Source organism: Onychostoma macrolepis, chromosome 05 (assembly GCF_012432095.1).
Source record: "Onychostoma macrolepis isolate SWU-2019 chromosome 05, ASM1243209v1, whole genome shotgun sequence".
Lineage (NCBI taxonomy): Eukaryota > Metazoa > Chordata > Actinopteri > Cypriniformes > Cyprinidae > Onychostoma > Onychostoma macrolepis.
This window is the reverse complement of record NC_081159.1, coordinates 26845469-26873383: the sequence shown is the minus strand read 5'-3', so window position 1 is coordinate 26873383 and position 27915 is coordinate 26845469. Positions and strand designations below refer to the sequence as shown.

The following is a 27915-nucleotide window of genomic DNA, read 5'->3' as shown; positions in this document are numbered from 1 at the left end:
TGATTACAAATATTTTCCATTCTTTGGTATCAGCATCATTAAACATTAAATAACCCAAACCGGCTTTACTGAAAGAACTACAAGGGGTTTGAGAGGCGATGAACAGCAAATAACTATAATCAAATCATAAAATGGCAAGTAAAACTGTTTGTGAAACAATTTAAAGAAAATTTAAGAAAGAATCACTTCTACCTTACATCTGGAAAGAATAAGATACACCATCTCTGGGAATTCTGCAAAATTTGACAAAATGTTGGAACCAGTTTTCTCTTTTCTGACGAGCCACAAGGACTAATGACGTGTTCAATTATTTTAATTTAGTAACAATCTTTTTATATATATATAACCATTTTAGGTAATCTTTGTAGGATATTTTGGTCTTGTATGTTGTCATTCTCCTTTTTTTTGTCTTAATTTTGTGCTTCATTTTACATATTGCACAGATTTTTGTTATATGAAGGGTCGGTTTGTCTGTTATTGTTTGTTTTTGTTTGTGTCTGCAAAAAAACATAATAAAAATATATCATGAAAATTTTAAAAGGAAAAAATAAGAATTAGGGTGAATCAATACATTGTGAATAATTTACTGCCATTGTGTAAATAATATGTAATTATGTATCTGATTATGGGCACTTTAAAATGTAATATCATCTAATTAGAAGTGTCAATGAGACACATACAGTATAAATAAAATTTAATAGTGTGTCCGGTCACTAAGTTTTAGTGAATTGTTACTGAGATTATTTATTTATTTACTTACTTACTTACTGTGGAGTAGGGAACGACTTCTGTTTTTTTTAAAGTCGACTTTTTTTTATTTATTATGGTATAGTGGGTGATGTACATTCAGTGAATTATTCATGAATTTATTTATTTGTTTGTTTATATATTGTGCTATGTCTGATTGTTTTGGTTGTATGTTTGGTTGTGTTTATTGTAATATGGTGCCATGAAAAACGTACTGATCTTTTTTATTTATTTATTATTATTATTATTGTGTGTGCATTTATTCTTGTGGTGTATAATTAATTGATTAAAATTGACATATATCTATCTAATGAATAACAGACACATATACAAAACAAAACAAAACAAACAGCATAAATAACATTGCATTTATAAAGTAAATAACTATAGATAACGCAAACATAATGTCAAATTCAAGTCTTTCTGTGTTGTTTATGAATCATGAATTGATCATTTACTGAGGACAGCTCCGCCCATTCGGTGCGCGCATGCGCAGTGCGTAGTGCGTGTTATTTCTACAATGACGTTGCTCAGTGTCTAATAGCCTGTTCTGTTGGGCGCTCCTCGCTTTCTTTCAGAGAGCCGCTTTTCTAAACTCAGCCCCGGGAAACCATGGCCGAGCAGGCCTCGGGACCCACCCGGCCGCCTCAACAAGACGGTAAGCATCTTTCACCACAAGGAGAGGTTTATCGTGCTAATTTAGCTGTGCTCGTTGAAGGCCCGCGGCCTGTTCGTCCAAGGATTAGCAAGCAACAGTCAACCGGCTGACAGATACACCTCTATTTGTCCATTTATTAAAACACTCTCACGTGATGCTTTAATGCTTGATATGCGTCGATGCTTCTGACAGAACGCTTCTTGCACAAAGCCTTGGATATGCTGGTCTTCAGGTTCACTAAAGCGTGTTTATTATATGGTCAACATGATGTTGTTGCACCCAGTGTGATCAGCAGATGACAGCTCGACTGACAGTGTTTTAAGAGTATCAGGACAGACAGGGTTTTTTTTTTTTTTTGAGAGTCAAGTGATTGATTATCATGTCTAAGTTACATGTTCTTGTTTGTAATGTTGTTGAGATGATTCGCATGCATCTTCTTTGTCTTTTGTGTTGACAGTAAATACGCCCCTGGCAATGTACTAAAGGAATAGTTCAGCAAAATTAGTTCCTTCTAGTCTCAAGATGTCAGATTTGGAAAAATTTAGCGTTACATCACTTGCTCACCTTTGGATCCTCTGCAGTGAATGGGTGCCGTCAGATTGAGAGTTGTGGATTATTGTGATGTTTTTCATCCGCAAGTAATCCAAACAACTCCAGTCCATCAATTCACATCTTGTGAGGTGAAACGCTGCATATTTGTAAGAAACAAATCCATTATTACAAAATAAATAATAACGCTTCTGTCAGTGAAAACGTCCATCCAACGTTGTCCTCTCACATCAAAATCCATCCACAATATTTGTTTAGAACTGTTTTGGACTGTTTTCGCTTTTGTAAACAGTGCTTGATCAATATTATAGAGGACTCGTATTTTAGCCACAAGCAATGATTTGAAGTTAAAATGTCTTAATAATGGATTTAAAAAAATTACAAACACTCAGTTTTTCCCCCTAACTAGACTTTAGTTGTTGTATTGGAGTCATGTGGATTATCATGATGTTTTTATCAGCTGGTTGGACTCTCATTCTGACGGCACCCATTCACTGCAGAGGATCCATTGATGACGAAGTAATGCTAAATTACTTCAAATCTGTCATAAATGAAGAATCTAATTCATCTACATTTTGGATGGCCTGAAGTGAGCAGATTTTCTTTGTGTGTGTGTGTGTGTGAAGTATTCCTTTATTATTATCAGGTATGACTCAAATGATATTTTATGGAAACAATTATTTTCAATTTTTAAGTCTATGCACGTGCTGCTTAGGTCCCGCTGAGCTACATTTTTGTTGTAGGTTAAGTTCATAACATAGCCATCTGTCATCCCTGAAGGCCTGTGGTTGCTTTTGGGTGTAGTCGTCCTTGACAATCGTCCTTTGCTGCACTTTGTAATGCATATGCGTTTTAAAAAACTTGTGTTTAGGCCTAATTAAATTAAAAACCAGCAATAGAGATGTATCATGACATATTCAGGGTTGATTGACCTATGTGACTGCACTGGCTTGGAATTAGCAAGTCTGTGCTTGTTTACTTTGATGAAATACAGCTTGTCTAGAATGATGTAAGGATCTTCACTGAAGAAAGCATTTTTTTTTTTTTTGGTAGGCTGATGTTCTTTAACTGAATCTGCCAGCTGGCATGTTGGCTATTAATCAAGCTGAAGCTTTATTAACATCATCTGTGGCTCTGATTCAATCTAAAGAGAAAAACATATCGTTCATATAGTCGTTTTTATCAATAGATGTGTTTCTATATAGAGATGTTCCGATACCCTTTTTCCCTTCCCGATACCGATTCCGATACCTAGGCTCAGTGTATCGGCCGATACCGAGTACTGATCCGATACCTGGGTGTGTATCTGGTTATACAACTGTATGTACTACTAGCCCTGTATGAATTGATACAATTATTTTATGGTGTGCTTCACCATAGATAGATAGATAGTCTGGCGAGTAAACAAAACAATATTATATACAATGTTTGGAAAATGGCACATCTATTTAAATATCTAAAAGTACACTTTTAACATCAGTCAGTCAAGCATTATAAATGTATTATGATAATCGATTATTATTTAATGATATAACTTTAGCTATTAGAATTAAAACTTGGTGACCATGTATGAATACAGTCATTTTAACTGAACTGGTGGTGGTGCTTTTTTGGTCATTCAGTGTTTCTGTAAAAAATGGGGGAAAGCTATCAATAATACTGATAAGATAATAATCATACTATGAATTCTACTAAGAACATTACGGTACGTCAAATACAGGTGCGCTGCGCATCCATTCAGATGATCTGAAAAATAGCACAGATAGCTTGACGGAGAGTGAAACTGAAGCGCTCAATCAGAGTGTTCGGCGAGTGACTGTGCTAAACTTATACATAGCCTCCAACTCCCACACTGGCGAGTGAAATCTGAGCATTTATTAGCCAGTGGCTAATATTATACACTATTTAGTCGCCCAGGGTGAAGATTTAGTCGCATATGCAAGTGATTTACTGGCAGTGTGCTAGCACGTTTATATTTATTCTATGCTTTAAATAGTGGTTGCTTGTGGCAACAGCTCAACTTCCTGGGTTTGCATTCTGAGCAGCGAAGAAGAATTGTTTTCCGATTTGCAGCGTTAAGCAAAGCTAGCGTGCATAACTATAGGTCTTGTTTAAAAATGGTATCGGATCGGTACATGGGTTCAGGTACTCGCCGATACTGATGCCAGAATTTTTTGTGGTATCGGTGGAATTTCCGATATTAGTATCGGAATAAGAACAACCCTATTTCTATATATTCATTTTTATTTAATTATATTATTATTATTATTAGAAATAATGTAATTGTAAGGTGTAAAATGTCATGTGGGGGTCATAATAGTTGTCGTCTTTGACATGATATTTTGTAACACTTTAAAAGCCTCCGAACCTCAGTAAGAAGTCAAAGTAAGGTCCAAATAGCAATTTTGATTAGTGAATGAGAATCAAAGATGTCCCAAATAAAACTCCAACATGTGACCTCAAGAGAACTGAATAGAATGTGAGGTTTTTTATTTTTATTATTATTGTTGTTATAATTTTTTTTATTATTTATTGGCCTAAAGTTTTATATGCTTGAAATTATACAAGTACACTACAACTCAAAAGTTTGGGGTCAGTTTGAATTTTCTTTTTTTAATTAATACTTTCATTAAGCAAGAATGCATTAATTGTCGAAAAGTGGCATTAAAATCATGTTACAAACGTAGAATTTTACTTTACAGCATTTAAAAATGCTGTTTTTTTTATCATTAAAAAATCCCCCCCTTTTTTTTTTTAAACCACAAAAAAACAAAAGAGTTTTGAACATTGAGAAACCAAATAAACATACTAGAATGATTTCTGAAGAATCACTGGAAACTGGAGTAATGGCTGCTTAATATTTAGTTTAGCCACCACAGGAATAAATTACAGTTTGAAATATATTCAAATAGAAAACAGCTATTTTAAATTGTAATAATATATATTATTTAATGATATGATTAAAAAAACATCCCGACCACAAGAATGGTAGTGTATCTCCAATAAGAACAAAAATAAAAAACAAATAGCTTAATTTACAAAAATGTAAAAACATGCACAGTATCAGTCCACTAGCACAACACTTCTATTATTTAGCCAAGCAAGCATGGTTATCTCAGTCTCTCAACAATTTTTGTTATTGGAAAAGTCCCATCAAGGCTCATGCATTATTTACACACATTTTACTTGTGATTGTAAAGAGCCAAAGTGCCTTTCTGAGGTGGATTTTTGTGACTTTGTGGCACTGATGGATGCTTGATTGCTCGGCAGGGGTTCTGCAGCAGCAGCAGGAGCAGGAGCAGGATCGAACTGACTTCCTGAAGCTCAAACAACAGCTGGAGATGGAGTTCAACCAGAAGCGGGCCAAATTTAAGGAACTCTATCTGTCTAAAGAAGGTAATGGTTTACAATATTTGTTGATGGACAAGTAACAGATGTATTTGTTTTGTTTAAAAAAAATTGCTTGTTTTTATTTTGCTTGCTTGACTGTTTTTATTCATTTGTGTTTTTATTATTATTATTTAGTTTTTGATTTATGTTTTTGTTAGTTAATTAATTAATTAATTTTTTCTTTAGTTCACGTAGGTGTCGTAGCAGAGGTGTAGTTCATCACATGCAGTTTTAAAGGGAAAACACATTTTCTCAGTTCAATAGACAATGTAACACATCCATTACACATTGTGCCTGGATGCACACATAGATACAGTAGACTGAACAACAAGTCGTCATAGATCTTTATTTCCCAGGGAATCTGTCCTGGGGCAGGATGAAACCACTAAGCCAGATACATTATCAAACTTTTCTAACAATGTTAGCAGGGATCTGAACACTAGGCTCCGTTTACACTTAATACATGAATATGGGTGCAAACGGAGTTCAATTATTAGACAAAGTTAATGAAACGTCATAGTGAGGACACGCTGTGATAGGGAAACAAGAGTTGCTGAGGCTGGTGGCCTTACAGAACTGAATCTGTTGGTTCCTCTACATAAACCTTTGTTCTTGTCCTGTAAATATCTCAGAGGAGCTGAAGAGGCAGGCTGCTATAGTGGAGAAGGCCCAGGCAGAGCTGACCAGTGTGCAGAAGCAGCTGGAGGAGGCTAAAGCAGAGATGGAGACCATCAAAGCGGTGGCCACCGTCTCTGAAGACACAAAGCAAGAAGCCATCGACCAGGTCAAGCAGCAGTGGCAGGAGGAGGTGGCGTCACTTCAGGCTATTATGAAAGGTAATAAGATACTGATTATTTTCATGCTAAAGTGTCTGGTAACCGATACGCAGAACCGCTTTTTATTTATTGTTCTATTTCTGCTGTTTGAAACGGTAACTAAATCATTCATCTCTATCCTGAAGGTGACTTGAACTGCTGTATGACAAGACTAATATTGCTTTGAGTAATAATAAAAAGTAAAAGATAGCAACCTTCAATGCCATTACACCGCTGCGTTTAAGAAGAAACCTTTTTTTTTCTAGATGGCACCATTTATTGCCGTTTTTCATATTAGCTGCACTAGTTCTACCTAAGTTTTTTTTTTTTTTTTTTTTTTTTTAAGTAATACGTTTATTCAGCAATACATTTAATTCTTTACACAAAAGATTTCTAGTATTATTTATATACTATTAGAATTTTTTTTGTTTTATCTGTTTTTATTTTAATTCTTAGTAAATTTTTGTAATGTTGTCATTTGTTTATTTGTCAGTTTTTATTTGTTTCCAGTTCTCAACTTAGTTGAGAATAATCAACTTATTTTTGTCTAGTATTTCAGCTTTACTTCAATTAACAAAAATGTTTTAATAGTTTTAGTTTAACTTTGTCGTTACAGCAATTTTAAATTGTAATAAAATTTCACAATATTACTGTTTTTTAACTGTATTTTTGATCCGATATATGCAGCCTTGGTTATCATAAGAGTTTGTTTTTAGTTATGTGCCTGAATACAGTTTTGAGAGGTGTTTTGAGAGGTAATTTTTGGCCATTTATCAGTAAACCTAATACTTAAACACTACGGAACATACAAATAATCAGTAAAATGTGTTAAATGCACTTTACACATGTTGGTTGCTGAATATATTTTTATATTATCCAATATATTTAATAAATGAACATTCAGGGGACACATGATGTGTAGAGAAATCTGCAGTGCGTCTTCTATTTCAGATTCAGCGTAAGCCTTGTTAAATCGTAAGCGTCATAAATAAACCCTATTTGGACAAGGAAGGATTAGCAAGATTTCTGCTTTTGATCTCTGCTGTGAATGTAAAATGTGTTTCTGAGGCTTCCTGTTTGATGTATAAATCCTTATCTTGACATGCGTGTTCAGATGCAGAGCGGGAAGTTAAGTTGCAGTTCCAGCAGAAGCTGGAGCAGGAGCGTGCTCAGTGGGCACAGTACCGAGACGGGATGGAGCGAGAGGTGGCTGAGCTCCGCCGCCGTCTCTCTGAGGGACAGGAGGAGGAGAACTTAGAGAATGAGATGAAGAAGGTCAGATTCACTTTTCGATTTGACTGCTTCTTTGCATTTTACTTCCCTGAACTGTGACAAAGATATGAAAGAGCCATTTTCTCTGAATCGTGACTCAAAGCCAGAGTGTTTGCATCGTGTTAGTACTGGGTGTTTAACAAGCTTGGGTTTGTATTAATCTAGGCTCAGGAGGACGCGGAGAAGCTACGCTCTGTGGTGATGCCAATGGAGAGCGAGATTGCAGCGCTGAAGGCCAAACTGTCGAGCTCAGAAGATCGAGTTAAGGAACTCGAGGCAGCGAAGGTTAGATGTGCATCAAAAAAGTGGAACTGAGAGCCAGACTGTTTTTTTTCAGATATATTATTAGATGTGACTCATTTCTTTGTCATTTCGTTCTTTTCTTGTGGTTGTCATGACCCCTTGAATAGACAAATTGACACCTGGCTAAGTGATTAAACGGTGAATACGTATAAAATTACAGCCGTTAGTTATGATTATGACTGTGATAATGTTTTGACCTTAGGAATGAGTCATAAATCAGTTGAGTCTTGTAAAACTTGGTAGAAGTTGATGATCCAGCAGCCATCTCAGTCGTAAAGTTGAAAGATTGTAGATGAGTTTGCCAGTTTATTTTCAAACATCAAATGTTCATTTTAAGTCAGCTGTTTGACTGTGAGGTGTGAAGGTTGAGTGAAGGCCTCTGTTTATGGGTGCTTCTACTTTTAATCATGAGAAACAAAGTTTGAACATGTGTTTGGTTAAATTCCAGGTGAAGGAGCTCAATCACGTTCTGGAGGCTGAGAAATCATGCCGTACAGACTTGGAGATGTATGTTGCCGTCCTTAACACCCAGAAATCTGTCCTTCAAGAAGACGCAGAGAAACTTCGGAAAGAACTACATGAAGGTGTGTGACCAAAATATGCAAACATTTCTAGAAGTTTTAGTTTCGTAGAACACTGGAAGCTTTTTTTATTTTCCATTTTGTTCTTATTTTGGTTGATTGGTCGGTCAATTAAGGTTGCCACAAGCTATGTCTAGTTTTATTTATTTGCTTGCTTTTAACTGCACATTAGTGCATATGTCCAAGCAGGCACTGGTATAAGATACAGTTTATATATATATATATATATATATATATGATAATTTTTTTTTTTAGTTTGGGTTTAGTAATGTTTTATAATATAAAGAAGTTACTACTTGTATTCAGCTAGGATGCATTAAGGTGATAAGAAGTGAGAGTAAAGGCATTTAAAATAAGTGCTGTTCTTTTGAACTTCCTTCGTTGAGGAATTCTTTCAATATTTGTTCAAAGTTAAGCAGAATAACCATTTTCAATAAGAAACATTTCTTGAGCACCAAATCAGCAAATTAGAAGGATCTCGGAAGGGTCATGTGACACTGAAGACTGAAGTACTGGCTGCTGAAAATTCAGCTTTCAGGAATAAATTCCATTTTAAAATATATTCAAGTAGAAGACCTTTATTTTAAGTCTTATTCCTAATATTATTTTAAATTATAATGTAATTTAAAAATAATTAAATATTACCATTTTCCCTTTTTTTTAACATTAATCTTAACGATCCAAAACTTTTGACTTTTAATTTAGTTATTGACAAGCATTATAATTTGCACTACACTATAACTTAATGCCATATAAGGAAGTGCATACAGGATGTGTTTTTGTGTTCAGAAACAGAACGCAAGTTCTCAAGGCGTGTTTTAAGAGTTAAGCTATTTTTAACTTGACCCTGTCTTTAAACCTCAACATTCATGGTGTCAGTTGCTCACAAAAGAGAACAAACGGTAGCAAACTTTTGCATGCTTTGCTGATTACTTATATGGTAATAAACTCAATCCAAATCTAATATTTGCTGTGAGGTTAGATGCATTAGATTGTGCTGATGGTGTTTCATCATCATACGTTATGATCAGATGTCACTTGCACATGTGCACCAAAATGGGCTTATATCCCATTCCCTGTACATAGTCAGTTGATTGACAATTGTGGTTTGTCTTCCAGTGGTTCACCTGCTGGAGTTGGAGCGGCAACAGCACAATCAGCTGAAACACACTTGGCAACGTGCCAACGATCAGTTCCTGGAGTCACAGCGGCTACTGATGCAAGACATGCAGCGCATTGAAAGCGTTCTGTCCTCCGAGCAGCTGCGGCAGGTGGAGGAGATTAAGAAGAGGGACCAGGTACTTCTGTTGTTTAATGAACTGGAAGCATTAATTGAATCGGTTCTAAAAGCAATTCTCAATTGAGGGTGTTTAGTAAGGATAAAAGATCTGGTTGGTTGCACTGTGTCCTAACCAGACGTGAAGCAACAAGCTTTCAGTGTCAAGAATTGTTTTTTTTCTGCTTTTACTAAAAGCTAAAATGCTTCATGAAGCACCAAAAAACCCTTTGTCAGTCAGAACATTTCTGTTTAACACACAACAATGTGGAGCAGGAGTTTAGACCAAAAATACTTCACTGTGGGTGGAGCTGCTCACCAATTTTTTTAATACATTTAATTTTTAAGTATGTATTACCCATAAACATTTTGCACACAACATATAGAGTATGTCTAGAAGCATTAGATCAATTTCGCACTAGCACCGCAGGAACTAGGAACGTATTTAGTTCTAGGAACTCCGTTTAGGGGAAATAAATTTAGCTCCTACTTCCGAGTAAGGTCTAAAACAGTTCAATAAGAAATATCAGTGACGTAAATGTACGTAAATTGGCCAAATGCATATGAAACACCGGCTACCCGGCATTTTTAAAAAGCCATGTAAAAATATTTATTCCACGAACATGGAAAACAGCGATAACGGCATTTACCTGTTGTGCTCTGATATGATATGTAACACTGCAAGTTGTCATAGGAGATTTAGTCAGATTTACATGCTCTTAAATTTGCTCATGTAAATTGTGCATTTACATTCCATCTCCTTTAACACGAAACCCATGACACCACAAAAACAGCTCTGATTACGCTGTTTTCCTTTCACTGCTATCTATAGATCAATAGGTCTGTTGTATCTCCAAATTATTATGGAAAGACAATAACACAAAGAGTATTGTAAAAAATTGAGTATTTAATGTGTGTGTGTATATATATGTATATTAATGAGTACTATGACATCTGGTTAGTTTTACTGTACATTTATGCAAATATTTGAATATTTGGTCAGGAAGAGGATGAGAAGGAAAGATTGAGCCAGGCTAAAGAGGCCAGTGAGGATGATGGGACAGAGCATGCAGAAGCAGCGGAGGACTCTCTGCTCGGACTCTCCATAGAAGAGGTATTTTTACAGAAATTCTGTGTTTTGTTTTTTTTTGTTTGTTTTTTTTCTGGATTTATGATTTAATATAAATTACTATAAAAAAAATGGTTGCAATCAAAGGCATTGAACAATAAGAATTTAAATAATCTTTAGAATGTAATTAAAATGTAAAAATTCCTTTTTTATATTTTGGCAAACAAAGTGCTGCACAACAGAGGTTTATTGTTAAAATGAAAACATGAAAAGAATATATATATATATATACACACACACACACACACACACACACACACACAGGGTTGCACATAAGTGGTCCGCAGGTGTGCATGCACAACCAAAATAAAGAAATGCGCTTTGGAAATAAGTTCAGACTGCTCATTTGCGTACCGACATGGTTGACAGCTATTAAAGCCAAATTACCTTTTTTAGATCAACAAACTGTAATACTGTATACAATTTCTATTCTAACTGAAAGCATAAATCTAGGCTATCCACCGCCATTTCAAAGCAAAATGCAAAACTGTGACATTTCACATTTCCTTCACGGACGGCTCTTCAATCGGCAGAGCTAAACCCGGCAGCACACGTACTTACTTGCTGGCAACCCGACAAAATAAAAGCTAAAAATGATGAAAATTTATTTATAAAAAAGTACATATTAGCATTTTAATTTTAAGTTTATTATAAAATCATTTATTTAATACTCCTTTTATTTTAAATAATAGTATTATCACACTTTATTTTTTATTTTATTTTTTTTAAACTAAATATATAAAGTGCAATAATATTATTGTCACTATTATTAATTTATTTTTTATAGTTATATTTAATGGGTTACAGTATGTGCTGTGTGAGGACCAAACCGACTCTCCAGGTGCTCATATGTGTACCAGGCTGAAAACTATACTTGTATATTATTTTAAAGACACCAGTCTATATATTGTTTTGATAAAGTGTACAGCCCAACTTTGATTTATTCATCCATAATTTGCCAAATTTCACTACATTCCATGTTATACCTTAAGACTGGACAGAAATTATAGCTGAATGCTGTGCTGAAATATTTTGTATAGTATTATAAAAATAACTGTTCATCATTTTGGGTTGTAAATAGAATTTCAGTTCAATTTAAAATCTACAATGTTGACTGTAATGTTACTTTAAATGTTAAGCATCTTGTTTTCTCTTTCTCCTTTTGATCTCAGTCCCACCTCAGCCAGAGCATCCACAGCTCTTTACACTCTCTGGACGCAGACACCCCGGGCCGCCCAGACGGCTCTGACCCTTATAAGGATGGGCTTCGGAGGGTGCAGTCCACTGATAGCCTGGGTTCTTCAGGAGGGGCCCTACAGCCTCACGGGCTCGGCGGATACAACAACAAGGCCAAGTCAGCCAGCCAGCTGGACGAGTCAGACTTTGGTCCTCTAGTGGGGGCAGACTGTGGGGGCTTTGACAGCATGGAAACCTCCTCCATATCATCCCTCCAGCCAGGACACTTTCTCCTCACCAAGGACCAGGAGAAGGCCATTAAGGCCATGACCCCAGAGCAGGAGGAAACTGCATCACTCCTGTCCAGCATCTCTCATACTGCTGATACGGCTTACCTGCCTCCGTCTGGCTACCGACTGGTCAGCGAGAGTGAGTGGAATCTGCTGCAGCAAGAGGTCAGAGAGTAGATGATTTTTAGGGGGGCGTTTTTTTTTGTTTCAGTTACAATTTAGTTTAAGATCCAGTTCTTGCTATTAACAAACCATTAACTATGACTATGCCTCAATAAACTCCTAATTTGCTGATTGATAATAGTTAGTAAGGTAGTTGCTAAGTTTAGATATTGGGTAGGATTAGGGATGTAGAATATGGTCACTAATAAACAGCCAATATGTTAATAATAGGCATGCTAATAAGCAACTAGTTAATAGTGAGAATTGGTCGCTACTGTTACTTTTTGCCAAGTGTTACCCATATTTGAAGACTCATCTGTCTCAAATTTGTTTTCTGTACTGTTGAACCCAGCCAAACAGTAGCCTTGTTAGTGAAAATACACTCACTGGCCACCTTGGTAATATAGGGTTTGACCCAGTGTTAATTCCGTCGACGAAGACGAAAAATATTCGTCAACGAACCTTTTTTCTGTGACTAAGAGGAGATGTTGACGAGCTAAAATGAATATCTGATGATAAAAACTGACGAAATTTATGCCGCGTCTTCATTAACAAGACGAGACGGGACTAAAATATTATTTGAGGACTACCGGACATTCAAAATACATCCTATAGGCTAAGTTAACTGTACTGTCTTTCAAAATGTGCGTCCCTGTCATTGGATTACAATCAGATGAGGGGCGTTTATATCTAGTCTCAGTATGGCAGCTGCAGCGGACGGATAGGCTACCAAAACGCGAACTAGCGATCTGAAACAATGGCCTCAGCACCTGAAGGTTTTTTTTTTTTTTTTTTAGGGATAGAGTGATCAGACGTCCCGTTTTTCCTGGGAGTCACAGTTCGTTGTCAATTAAATTAAAGTTAGTGAAGGCAGGATAGGCGGAATCGCGCTGATAGAAGCGCTCTCTCTCGCGCACGCTCCACTTCTTCAGTTCTCATACAGCGCGCGATCAGCTCTTGGTGCTCAAATACACACACAGCAGTTCAAATGTCTATTGTGTAGAGTCAGAGTATCTCACGTAAATACAGTCGGTTATGGCTTAAGTGAGCGTAAACAGGTGGGTGAAAACTGAATGTAATATTGTGTCAGTATTACATGCATGCCTTCCATCTTAAAGGGACAGCATTCCTGTCATAAATGTTAACCAACAAAAGATGTTAAATAAATGTATAATTAAGTAAAGCTACTGTATCTGAAAAATGAGTTTAATTTGTATCTCTACCAAAAAATGAAAATGTATTCCAGTTTTTCCAAATTCAATCCTTGATTCAAATTTCTCATAAGCTTAATTGATTTGGTCTAAAGAGAGAAGAATTGATGCCTATTTTTGTTTGAATACTACATATAAAATAGCTACCAAAATAAATGTTGTTAACGGGACTTTGACTAAAAGTTGACAAAAATACAATTAATTTTCGTTGACTAAAACTATGGAAGACTCAAATGACTAAAATGTGACTAAGACTATTAAGCATTTTCGTCTCAAGATAAAGACTAAGACTAAATCAAAAATGCCTGCCAAAATGAACACTGGTTTGACCCTCTTTTGTCTTCAGAACTAACTTAATTCTTCGTGGCATAGGTTCAACAAGGTGCTGGAAACATTCCTCAGAGATTGACATGGCAGCATCACACAGTTACTGCAGATTTGTCTTTTGCACGTCCCTTGACGAGAATCTCCCATTCCACCAAGGGTGCTCTATTAAATTGAGATCTGGTGACTGTGTAGGCCATTTGAGTTTAGTGAAGTCATTGTCATGTTCAAGAAACCAGCTTGAGATGATTTGATGCTTTGTGACATGGCATGTATCCTGCTGGAAGTAGCCTTAACGAGATGGTTACATTGTGGTCATAAAGGGATGGACATGATCTACAACAATACTCAGGCAGGCTGTGGCATTTAAACAATGCTTAAGTGGTATTATGGGGCCCACAGTGTGCCAAGAAAATATCCCTCACACCACTACACCACCATCAGTCTGAGTCTGTGATACAAGGCAGGATGGACCCATGCTTTCGTGTTGCTTATGCCAAATTCTGACCCTACCATCCGAATGTTGCAGCAGAAATTGAATCATCAGACTAGGTAACCTTTTCAGTTCCCTGATCCTTTGCTGCTGTAACCCATCTGCTTCAAGGTTCAACATGTTTAGAGATGCGTTCAGAGATGCTCTTCTGCTCACCTCAGTTGTAACGAGTGGTTATTTGAGTTGCTGTTGTCTTTCTATCAGTTCAACCAGTCTGGCCATTCTCCTCTGATTTCTGGCATCAACAAGGCACTTTCACCCACAGAGCTGACGCTCACTGGATATTTTCTCTTTGTCAGACCATTCTCTGTAAAAGCTAGAGATGGTTGTGTGAAAATCCCAGCAGATCAGCAGTTTCTAAAATAGTCAGGCCAGCCTGTCTGGCAACAAAAATCATGCCACATTCGAAGTCACTTAAATCACCTTTCTTCCCCATTCTAATGCGGAGTTTGAACTTCAGCAGATTGTCTTGACCATGTCTACATGCCTAAATGCACTGAGTTGCTGCCATGTGATTGGCTCATTAGATATTTGCATTAACAAGCAGTTGAAATGGTGTGATCTAAAGTCAGTTATAGTTATATTTGTAACGCCATATTATCATTTTGCTTGTAATATTTTAGTTCTACAGGGAATCAGAAACATACAGTGCAACCAGTGTATTGGTAGTTTAGTTACCAAACAATTAAATCTTTTGAGCTTGTTCTTTTCAGTAAATCAGAAACTTACAGTGCAACCATAGCCAGTTCTTTTAAGCTCAAAAGTTTGAATCAGCGTAACTAAGGCCGTTTCTCAAATGGAAGGCTGCATCCTCCGGAGGTCGCATTTGTAGGCTGCATTCATCATGAAGCCTGGTTTATTTCCGTTAACTGAGCATTACATTCGCGAGTCATAAGCATATTACAACAATTTACACTTAACTAAGAATACTAGTCAAATTTATAACTGTTAATATTCTAAAATAAAAGCTTCTTTATGACGTATGCAGCCTACAAATGTGACCTCCGGAGGATGCAGCCTTCTGTTTGAGAAACGGCCTAAATCAGTCAGAGGTTACTGATTCAACATCTGACTCAAACTCATTTGTCATTGTTTCCAATAATGTCCATTTCAAAATGAAGTTTTGTTTAACGTAAATCAGTATCATCATTACTGAGTGATATCCCTCACTGCAAAAACAGATTTCTGTTGGAAATACAGGGAACTGTATCCCACAATGCAATGCACTTTCCATTTGCATTTTGATGAATGATCGGATTCAAAAATTCATGATTTTTAATCATTTTAACTCTGTTTGATAGTTAACCAAGTTGACACTGCTTGTTTAAACATCCAATGTAACGAGGTCATATGACAACAGGGTAGCATATGATATCTTAAATATGCTTTCATAATACTTCTTGTGTTTGTTTTTGTGTGGTTTCACCCCAGTTGAAGAACGCTGGAAGGAAGTTGGGGCGGCGATGTGATATGTGCTCTAATTATGAAAAACAGCTGCAGGTCATTCAGGGACAAGAGGCCGAGACACGAGATCAGGTTTGTTTTTTATGCAACTAATATCATGTACAAGACCCATAATGAAATGATTCAAAAGGACATTCTGTAGTAATTGTTACACAGTGAACTTCCTTTGCCTTTAGGTTAAAAAGCTTCAGGCCATGTTGCGGCAGGCCAACGATCAGCTGGAGCGGACGATGAATGAGAGGCAGGAGTTAGAGGACTCTGTCAAACAGGCCAATGAGGAAACTACTGCCAAGGTAAAGCTCATCTCTGATGGATTTGGTGAAAAACAAATCTGTTGACGGGTTAAAACTGGATGGGTTCACATGCTAATTGCAGCATCATATACAGTGAGGAAACTGTAGTAATGTTACATCTTTATAATATGTCCTCACATCAGCAAGATAACAGTTATGTATTAACCCCTAAGGCAGCATACTAAGCAAAATGGAATCTCATAAACCACAAAACTTAGATTTTTGGGTCACGCTTTATTTTAAGGTCCAATTTTCGCTATAAACAAACCAATAACTACGACTTTTGCCTCAAACTCCTAATTTGCTGCTTATTAATAGTTAGTAAGGTAGTTGTTAAGTTTAGGTATCGGGTAGAATTAAGGATGTAGAATATGGTCATGCAGAATATGTGCTTTATAAGTACTAATAAACAGCCTATATGTTGCATTCTAATAAGCAACTAGTTAGTGACAATTGGTCCCTAAACTAAAATGTTACAGATTTTTGTTTTAATAATCACTTATCTGCACCACGCAAATACTCTTTTTGGGTAACACTAACAGCTCAGTGTTAGAATCCCTGTTACACAGCGCATGTATATTTTGCAATGGACCCTTTTCACAGACAGTGATGACACATTTTCACAGTTGTTAATATCATAAATCTATTTTTTTTTTTTAGTTTTTTTTTTTTTTTTTTAAATTAATGTCCATTTATAACACTATACTTTGTATATATTACTTTGGCGTTAAGCTTCAGAAAACTAGTTGTTGCTCTTAGTGTTTCTAATAATTGGCTGAGGGAGTGGTGGCAAATTTAATATCTTTTGACACTCTTTTGACTGCCCTGAATTACATCCACCATTTTTACTTTTTGTTTTGTAAGAAATTAATACTTTTGTTCAACAAAGATGCACTAAATTGATCACAATTGACAGTAATCTTCTAAACTTCCTATCCATTGGAGGATCCTGAAACAATATATCTTGTGTTTCCATGAAAATATTAAGCATCACACTTTTTTTTTTACATTAACGAGAAGAAATGTCTTATGAGCAACAATTTAGCATATTAGAATGATTTCTGTAGGATCAAGTGAGACTAAAGATTGGAGTAATGGCTGCTGAAAATCAGCTTTGCCATCACAGGAATAAATTTAAAATTTCTATTTTAATATACTTTAAGTTGTAATGAGATTTCATGATATTACTGTTTTTACTGTGTTTCTACTGTGTTTTTGATCAAATGCAGCCTTGGTGAGCATAAACAAAAAAAAATCTTACCGACCTCAAACTTTTGAACAATAGTGTACCTTACAAGGCAGCTGTTTAGAAGAGCAAGTATTTGTTGGCTAAAAATGATCACCAGGAATTACAATGTCTTCACAGTATTTTTCGCAATTGTGCAGAATGTATGGACCGCTCTGAATGTTACTGTTCTTCCAACTCAAATGACTTGAGTAATTTTTCATTTGTCTGGTGCACAGATCTCCGAGTTGAAGCAGAAAGTTCAGGAGTCTGAATCTCTCATAAGCGCTCTCCAACAGGCCTTCAGCCAGGCCAACAGAAACACCCAGGAACAGATGGTATGACCAAATACACACACTCCTAAACAACAACATTCACTTGCTTTGCCTGATGACTTTCAGTGAAAGCACATGTTTTGTTTTTCATTGAAAAATATTTAATGAAGAATCTCTTGGTTTAGATCTAGTCCTATTTTGAATTTCTTCTTCATGATTTGTACTAATGCGTAAAAGTGTCTTTTGGCATTCAGTATTCATGCTTTCTGCTCTTTCTTGATGCACATCTGTTTCAAATCTGAAGTTGCACTATTAAGGTGATAAACTTGATGCTGTTGTGACACGATCCCCTAAATAAATCACCCTTGAAAGGTTTGTCAGTTAGTTATTACCTGAGGAATGCACAGTGAATCTCTCAGTGTCTCTGATATTTTTATTGGCCGATTTCTTTAAAACCCTCTTTTATAATAGACCGTTTTCCACTTTAATTGGATATATGCTTTAGAAAACCATTTGTGGCTTCCAGTGGGTTTAGGCTAAGTGGTGTCTGTGTGCGTGTGTAGGCTGTGCTGCTACAGTCCAGAGAGCAGGTGACTGAAGAGCTGAACAGACTGCAGAGAGATAATGAGAGTCTTCAGGGTAAACACAGACTTCACATGACGCTGCAGCAGCAAGAGGACTTTCACATGCCCACCACTGTACAGGTACTACAGCACATATGTGAGTTGCACCGACTGTATAATTGATCTGCTTTAACATTTGAACACATCCTGTTCAATTGGTCCCCCATCTTTAGCAGCATAGTAAGAAATGTCAGATATTACAGTAATTCTGCAGACGAGGTTGTTACTTTACCACGGTTAAGGACTGTTGTTAGGCATGACACAAAGTGGAATTATAACCGTATTGAATCTTGATTAGGGTTTGGTATTGTTTGAATTTTATCGATTGCAATTCCTGTTCTGCTTATGGATTCTCAGTTTTGATTCCGGTGTGGTCAAATGAAGTCAAACATTTAAGATATCAAACATTTATTCTGTCTCTCTTTTTGCAAAACATTTAATTGCTGCTGAATACCATGAACAAAAGTCAGCTGGCTACATAAAAACTGGAGCTGTTTGTGTGAAAAATAGAGCTGCACAATTCTGGATAAATTGAGACTTTTTTTTTTTTTTAATGGAGGTTGTTGTTCTCTCTCAATTCTGAAAAAAATATTAGACAACTAAGTATCTTATGGAATTTATGAATGGAATGATTCAATGACTCAAGATTTAATTGTTTCATTACTGGATGAATCAGTGTTTTTGAATGAATGAATGATTTAACAGCCCCTTTTTTCCACCTAAAAAAAAGATGTGCACTCAGGAATTGGTAGGCGGAATTGAAATTTATTTTACAACAAGTATCTGATTCTGGAATTGGAATTGATTTTCGATTACCAACCCTAATCTTGATGCACTTTGAGAAGGGCGCTGTTGGTTGAAATGCATCAAGTGAGCAGCTATTTATTTTTTATTTTTGTCAGCAGGAAGAGCAAATGTGTTCTTGGAAAATTTAAATTAGTGTCAAAGATGCAGAAACTCTCATCCATGTTTGTTTCATCACATCTCGATTATTGTAATCCCTTTTTCATTAGCTTACCTGTTACCTCCATTGCTAAATTACAGTATATTCAAAACTCAGCCGCTCGTATTCTCACCGACAATAAGTGTGCGGCTGATTTGCATTGGCTACATGTGACCTATTGTATTAAGTATAAAATTTTTCGGTATCGCCTCTCTTCCATGGGGGGCAGTGTTGTTGCGCCTAAATTATGGAATTCTCTCCCCAGATCACTCTTGTCTTGTCAATAACCTGTCTGAATTTAAATCGCTGCTCAAAACGTACTTGTTTTCAGAATGTTACCTTAAGTTGATTTCTGTTTCTTCTGTCTAATGTTGTCCTACTCTTCTGATGTCCGGTGTTCTCATTATTTTCTCTATTATTGTTTGATGTTGTCCTCTGTATTATTGTTTGATATCCTTTGTTTATTTTTATTGTAAAGTGTCCTTGAGCTCTGAGAAGGTGCTATATAAATAAAACGTATTATTATTTACATGACTCTTAAAAATACTTATTTTGACCTTATTCACCTAAAAGTTGCGAACATTTACAGTTGTAAAATGTTTGAGAACAGCTGTGTGCTCTTTACGATTTCCAAACAATGTAGCAACTCGTGCATTAATGTAAAATTCAACTGATATGCTGACATACTGATATGTCATGGATGGGTATATATATCATTTTACCACCTAGGAACTTCAGAAGCTGGTGTTGCAGTACAGGGAGGACATTGTTTCTGCGCGCACAGCGGCAGAGCATTTGGAGGAGAAGCTGAAGGCTGAAATTCTGTTCTTGAAGGAGCAGATTCAGGCAGAGCAGTGTCTCAAAGAGAACCTGGAGGACACTCTACAGCTGGAGATAGAGGGCTGTAAAGAAGAGATCGGTGAGTGGATTGCAGATGTCAGTTGATTTTGATAATCAAAGAAAGCTAACACTTGGATGTAGTGTTGTCACGGTACCAAAATTTCAGTATTCGGTACCGATACCAGTGAAAATCCACGGTTCTCTGTACCAATTTCGGTACCACATGCTAATTAAAAATACACTATTTTTAATAATAAAGTCAAACAAAAATAAAATGTGCAAAAATCAGTGCCATTCTTTATACTTATTTAAATTGTTTCAAGTTTTCCGCAAGTAACAAAAGTATAAAAAACAGTAAACAGTAAAGTTTCACCCAAATTTAATTTGTCTTTTAATTAATGAAATTTAAACTTTTTTTTTTTTTTTGGTAAATAAAGGGGATTTACTATTAAAATTTAAATATGGAAGAAATATTGTGTGATTATTTCTTTAAAAATAAATATATATTTTTTTCAACAGTAGTAATAGTATCACATACATTCTACTAAATAATAGTAATATATTTCTGGCACAATGTCTTTAAGATAAACTTTTATTTTGACAGGTTGTTGTGAATACCTTTAAATTTCTGTGCGTAGCTATATGATATGACGCTGGTTTTACTCAATGAAACGGTAAAATGCTCGTGAAGTGACTCTCAGAGCAGTTCTGTAGATGTTGTTTATGTATTTATGTCCTCACTGAGACAGCAGATGCTGAAATCACCGCGAGCGTCAAGTGCGCGCTTCAGTGTATGTAGTAAAAAAAGAACGCGCGTCTCTGCCATTCATTCATTCACACAGAGACTCGCAGAACATGCGGGATTCATATCTGAATCGACTTTTGCGGCTTAATATTTACAGATACTAGTCCGTGTCGCGATTTGATTTAAGTGTAATGACCTACTTTTGATTAATTCATCCAAACTTTGACAAATTCCGTGGCATTCCGTGTTAAACTGTAAATTCCGTTTTTATAACTGGATTCTGAGATTCCGTCCGCGTTTTCTGCATCGCAGAAATCACAGAGCTGTAGGCCTCAAGAACCGGGTTGACCGGGTACTCCCACCGGTACTTAAAAAAACCTGGTACCGTGACGTTTTCATTTTTTTAGTACCGACTTGGTGCCGAAGTACCGGGTCTTTTGACAACACTACTTGGATGCCATGATGGTTTATACCAGGGTTCCTCAAATCTGTTCATGGAGGGCCACTGCCCTGAGTTTAACTCCAACCCTGATCAAACTCACTTGCCTGTGATTAAAAATTCATGGTTATGTTATAATAAAGAAACCTTTTCCAGTTGAATGTCATGCTAAAATAAGTACATTATGAAATGACTCCGTGATATAAGATTGTTTATACCGCCCACCCTTACCTTGAATGATCAAAAGCTGCTTTCAGCGGCACTGAATGTTTACATTGGCTTACACTGAGGCTTTGAAATGTGAATCTGTAGTGGTTTAGAAAAATGTAACCAAATCCAAAACTGGTTAAACACATTGAAGGGCTTGTGAAACTCCTTCAATCAGAGGAGTGCAAAAATGTACCTACTTGCATTTCAATACTGTCTTTTTCTCCTCCACTTCTTCCTGCATTGGTGACTTGTGTTCAGACATCCTGGAAGGTATGAATCGCTGCCTGACTGTTTGTTTGTCTAGGTCGTGTCTGTCTATAGTGGCACCACCGATGCCATCCTAACACACCCTAAACCCATTAGCACTATGTGTACAGAACCTGCTCGATCACATCCACATCACTGTGTACTACTTCATTTAGCTGTGTGCTACACTAATGCTAATATATCTTCACATGATGTTGGGTTCAGCTTGGAGAAATTCAACTTGGGATGTGGTCATGCTCCTACAAATGTGTATGACATAATAGAAATGTCACCCCACACTTGTAAGTGCTGTGGAAGTTACTTTGTAACTGTTGTCAAGCTTAGGATTTAAAGCAGTCAAGTTATGGCCAAATTAGTCTTTTGTAGGCAATTACATTGAAAGTGAAAGTAAAAAAATTTAAGTGAAAAATAAGGGGAAAAAGCATTTGGTGTTAAGATTTGTTTTTGTTTGTGAAAAAAGTCTCTTACGCTCACCAAGGCTGCATTTATTCGATCAAAAATACCGTAAAATACAATATAGCACAATATGAACATTAACATTAGCACTATGGTGGGACATACATTTATTTTTATTAATTTGTTTTTTCATTTGTTTTCACTGTTTCTTAACTTCTGTTTTTTTTTTTTTTAAGTACCTATCTTGCACAAAAATAATATCTAAGTAATAATACTTAAATATTATTAATAATAATTTACTCAAAATACAACTAGAAAAGCCCTCATTTTTACAGTAAGTCGAAGACATGGTGATGAATGACAGTATTTAACTAATTATTACCTGCTCGCAATTTTTTTTTTTTTTTAAGCTACACTGTAGGGCTTTGTTACTTGTTAAAGTAATTAAAAATGCTACGCTGTTTTGAAACAGTACATCATATGTTTATGCAACTGAATAATGAAATCTCAGCTACATATCTTTCACTGCTCTGAGGCAACCTTAATACTGCTTGTAAGGGTTCTTTAGGTGGCACAGTGCAGATACAGTAGTCCAAGCTTGAGGACAACCTTCATAAAACACACCCACAACTATTTACTTGTAATTTTGAAGTCATGTTGAATTCATTGTCAAGTCACAGTTTTTCAATTTTCATTCTGGCTCAGTCAGCAGCACTAACACACGGATGTTTGAGCGAATGATTCCTCTTGTTACAGAGGAGAAGGCTTGCCTTGTTCTCGTGCTCTTGTCATAGGAGAACTAGCTATGCATTGACTAATACAAAACACAGCAACAGCATGTGACCTTGCTTTTTTTTTTTTTTTGTCTTCCAACATACAGCATCTTTTTCCAGCTTGAAAACGGAACTGGAAAGAGTGAAGAGTGAGAAGGAACAGGTAGGGCAGAAGTTCAAGGCAGACTGCTGAGTTTTATTACTTTTTGGCTTGAGTGTCATAAAACGGGTCAATAATTTTTTTTTTTTTTTTTTTTTTGAATAATAGTTTTTGAGATTCTTCTCAATAATGTATTTAATAATAATAATAAATACCGTTTACATTGCATGGTATTGTACTAGTAGTAGTAATAATAGGAGTCTTTTCCCTACAGTATTTTTAGTCATTATCATCAATGTTTTGTTGTTGTCTGTACTTGTTGACCAATCTGTTGATTTTTACAACAGCTGGAGAGCAGCTTGGCAGAGAAGAGCCAGATGCTGGAAAGCGTCCAAGGCCTGAAGAACAGTCTGGAGGAACAGTTAAAAGATGCCCTCGGCAGCAAGGTCTGAACCCCCATTTCATCACTGTGCTCTGCTTTCACACTAGACTTCTGCTTGCTGATCTTTGAGTTATGTTTCTCATAAAAACTCATTGCGAGGTTCATAGTCTACTCCGTGCTTATGTGATGGATCATTTGATAAGATAAGCAGAATTCTCAGAAAAAAGTCCATACAAACAGCAGTTTTGGATTTACATCAAACAAACGATCGCATGCTTGTTTTAGTTAATCTAAGCATGTATTATTTAAAAAAATAATAATAAATGTGTGTGTGTGTTGTAGAACGCTTTGGAGACTCAGGTGTTTGAAGAGAAAGACAAGGCGCAGAGACTTCAGACAGAGCTGGATGTCAGCGAGCAGGTCCAGAGAGATTTCGTCAAGCTGTCCCAGACCCTTCAGGTAAACACATTTCACTAGTAGAACATGAAGGACTGCTTGAGGCACAACACAGCATGACAAGACTGTTCACAGACATGAGAGTAGCTTGCCTTTTTTTAAATTTTTTAATAAAAGAATCTTGGATACACATCTTGGAATGTTTTCAGTGATAAGTTTGTGCTCTGTCTTACAAAAAAAAAAAATGTTTCCACCTCAAGTGAGTATTTTAATGACTAGGAGTGTCAGTGTAATATGATTTCAAACATGAATTAATAAATTAATTGTTAAATAATTAATCGATTATTTTATCTATTTATTTGTCCAATTGAAAAGTGGTTTATTTTGTTACATTTAACTGCACTGTTTAACATGAACAGTTTTTTAATGTGTTTGTCGATTTGAAAATTGATTTAATTTTTTTTCTTGCAAGTTTTTAGTAGGGTTTTTTTTTTTTTTTTTCTAATTTAATACTTATATTCAGCAAGGATGCATTCATTGTAGTGTTACAAAATATTTCTGTTTTATGTAAATGCTGTTCTTTTGAACTTTCTTCATCATAGAATCTTTAAAAAATGCATCACTGTTTCCACAAAGATATTAAGCAGCACAACTATTTTCAAAATCAACAAGAAATGGTTCTTGAGCACCAAGAATATTAGAATGATTTCTGAAGGATGATGTCACACTGAAGACTGGAGTAATGATGCTGAAAATTCAGCTTTGCTATTACAGGAATAAATTATATTTTGAAATATGTGACCCTGGACCACAAAACCTGTCTTAAGTGTCAATTTTTCAAAATTGAGATTTATACATCATGTGAAAGTTGAATAAATAAGCTTTCCATTGATGTATGGTTTGTTAGGATCGGACAATATTTGGCTGAGATGCAACTATTTGAAAATCTGAGGGTGCATAATCAAAATATTGAGAAAATCGCCTTTAAAGTTGTCCAAATGAAGTTCTTAGCAATGCATATTACTAATCAAAAATGAAGTTTTGATACATTTATGGTAAGAAATTTACAAAATATCTTCATGGAACATGATCTTTACTTAATATACTAATGATTTTTGGCATAAAAGAAAAATCGGTAATTTTGACCCATACAATGTATTTTTGGCTTTTGCTACAAATATACCCCAGCGACTTAAGACTGGTTTTGTGGTCCAGGGTCACACATATTCAAATATAAAACAGTTGTTTTAAATTGTAATAATATTTCACAATATTGCTGTTTTTACTGTATTTTAATGCAGCATTTTTGCCGAAACATTTTAAAAATTAAGAATCAATTATGAATTTCTTAATTCAAAAAATGTAAGACATTCCTAGTTCTCCATTTAAAACAAAATGTGGAAAAACACTCAGATTGTTTTTAGGATTATTGTAGTTTGACACACACACAAGTCCAGCTGGAGATACAATGTTCTTGTTCTCTCTACAGGTTCAATTGGAGCGCATCCGGCAAGCGGGCTCATTAGAGCGGATCCGTGTCATCCTCAACGACACCAACCTTACAGACATCAGCCAGCTTCCCGAGACATGATGTCACTTCCTCCTTATGACTCCACTGTGCACATAAACACACACTCCACCTGTAGCCCAGATCTTCGGCCCGACTCCATCAAGATAAACTGAATTGAGCGAGGAAGACTTGAGTGAACACTACTGATTCCTACTACTGCTATCCAGCTCAAGAGCACGAAACGACTCCCGTCTCAGTTTGAGTGAAGGGTTTGTCCCTTATAATGCAGCCTCCAAAACCGGATCCCGGGAAGAGATCTGCCAATCTTTCAACGAACGCTGCTTTTGTTCCTCATTCAGTTCAGGAAATGAGAAAATGGGTCCGTGAGGATCAACTAACATGCCTGTCCCATTCCCAAAGTTCCCGTCTCTTCCGCCTTTCCTTCTCTTCCTTCCTCGTCTTTCCATCTGCTAAGCTAGCAGCGGTGACCTATGAAGGATACGGACACTTCTGAAGTGTTTTGTACATAATTGTATACAGATGATTTGTGTATATTGCGTTAGTTAAGTTAATACACAAGACTGTGATTCCCTTTTTGACCCGCCTCCTACGTTTTCACTGTGTTTCTCCTCGTCCACCAATCATTTCACTGGGATGTAATTTCTAGCTGCGTCATATCGCTTTTCATCAACATCCATCTTCTTAGACCCTCCAAGTACTCCACAGTCCGTGTTTGTTTCCACTTCCTGGCAATTTAACAAAATTGGTGACCTTTGCTTGAAGTTACTGCTACTTTTGTTAAAACCAACTGATGTTTCTGCATATTTTTCTGTGTAAGTGTGTTTTTTTTGTTTTCAGTAGGATATTGCAAACACATCTGATGATTTTTACAATTAACGTCTGGTCTGGTTTTGATATTCGCTTAATTTTGTGTTGAGTATACGGCAACAGCACTTGCACTGACCGTTTTAGAAAGTGTTTTATCCATCATTCTGCTGTTTGTATATTAATGAAAGCACACTATGTTTATGATTTGCAGTCATTGGGATGTCCTGTGGGACTAAGGGGCATCTTGTGTACATCTTGTGTAAAGGGTATAATAATCTGTTTTGGGTGTGGCGTGAACAGAATAGCGTATGGGATTCGCAAAACCAAAGTTGATCATGTTGACCTTAAATTTTCAAAGCGGCATAGTTTAAATCATATTGAGAAGATGAAAACATGGAAAGGGCTAAAGGTTTTAAGTAATTTTCTGGCTCATGTTTACTTTAAAACAACGGATGCCAGGCGATGTAACTCAACTACAGGAAACAAGCGTGTGTGATTTATATTCAGTTGTCTAAATGCAAAAAATCTGTTTATTTTTTACAAGACCAAGACCAGAAGTGGCACATGATTTTTGGCATGGTCTTTTAAAAAAAAAAAATGTATATTTTAGTTCAGGCTGTAGAGTTCACTTTAAAAAAAAAAAAAGAAAGAAAAAAAAGTTGATGAATGAAATTCTGAAACCCCAACAACAAAAGGATAGTTAAAGCTCTCTACCTGCATGTTGAACATTAAATCTGCTGATTTTGTAATTGTAAGAGAGACAGTTGTCAATGGAAATTTGAATTCAGACAAAATCCATGTGTAGCTTTTTACATCGATAAATGCAATTAAGTTTCCTGAGCAAAACCAACCACTATCAACTACATCTGATGAGTACACAGAACTTAAACAACGCTACTATAGTATGACCAGTGCTGCTGCTGTGATCTGATGGCGAAGCTCTCCTGTGTGAATATGTGCATCATATTAAGACCATGTGTGTTGTGGATTTTATTATCTGTAAGTTGCACTTCATAGCGTTCACACGTCCCGTGCCGTCTTCACATTGCAGACGCACGTAAGCTTCATGTAATTGCTGCTTCATGTTTCACTAGAGCAACAGAAGCGATTCACTTCAGTGTAGTCTTGACGTCAGAATATTTTAGGAACTACGTTTTTTCATTAGCAGACACAGTTTGAACTCTAATAACTGATGTGGGGCAAGGAGACTACCATTTTTAATGAAAATTATGTTTTAAAAAGACTTTTCTCCTGTCGGTATAATTTATAATTCATGACAGTCATTTCTACTGGGTTTGTGAAGAGTGATAGATCAGATACTTTCACAATAACAACAGTTATATTTCTGTTCTTTGCATGCTGTGTTGCAAATGCAGAAGCCCTTGCGGATTTATATACTGTACTGTGTACATATCCCTGTATATATCTATATAATAAAACAAATTGAAACACAAGTCAGTAGTCATTCCATTCCCCTTTTTTGCTTTCCTTCCCATGATAACATAAACCTGTGGTTATACATTGTTTTTAATGCATTTTAATAACACAGTGTAATTTCTGCCACATTGGAAATGTGTGTCATGCTTGGGTAATCATAATTACGACAGTTTTAATAGTGACGAATCAAAATTCTGAGGAAAACATCAATTGACGTATAGTCCAAATTGATATGTCATAATTATAGCAAAAGGGTTAAATTGCCATAAGCTGAAATTTAGAAAAGTTGAAGTCAAAAGTATAAGTGACAAGTCTAAGCTGAAGGTCAATCGAAATAAGTCTAAATTATAAGATAACTGACTTTATGACAGTCGAAATTGACGAGTCGAAAAG

At 36.1% G+C, this 27915-nt stretch overlaps 1 protein-coding gene across 1 annotated transcript; it reads left to right on the top strand.

Moving 5' to 3' along the window:
• The first annotated feature begins 1246 nt into the window (after positions 1–1246).
• On the top strand, positions 1247–27539 carry rabep1 (rabaptin, RAB GTPase binding effector protein 1). Its single transcript, XM_058775239.1, has 18 exons — positions 1247–1405; positions 5225–5350; positions 5977–6180; positions 7274–7434; positions 7597–7716; positions 8183–8318; positions 9435–9613; positions 10595–10705; positions 11893–12351; positions 15808–15912; positions 16017–16133; positions 17598–17696; positions 18197–18337; positions 19929–20118; positions 22977–23032; positions 23317–23415; positions 23694–23810; positions 25237–27539. Exons 1-18 carry the CDS (start codon positions 1360–1362, stop codon positions 25336–25338), a joined length of 2568 nt encoding a protein of 855 aa, XP_058631222.1. The 5' UTR covers positions 1247–1359; the 3' UTR covers positions 25339–27539.
• The last annotated feature ends 376 nt before the right edge of the window (positions 27540–27915 follow it).

Bases quoted from the DNA above. Each gene is read 5' to 3' on its own strand.
- rabep1 (XM_058775239.1), top strand. From the start codon at position 1,360: ATGGCCGAGCAGGCCTCGGGACCCACCCGGCCGCCTCAACAAGACG. The intron at 9,614-10,594 runs GTACTTCTGTTG...ATATTTGGTCAG, and splicing joins AGATTAAGAAGAGGGACCAG to GAAGAGGATGAGAAGGAAAG. The intron at 15,913-16,016 runs GTTTGTTTTTTA...CTTTGCCTTTAG, and splicing joins AGGCCGAGACACGAGATCAG to GTTAAAAAGCTTCAGGCCAT.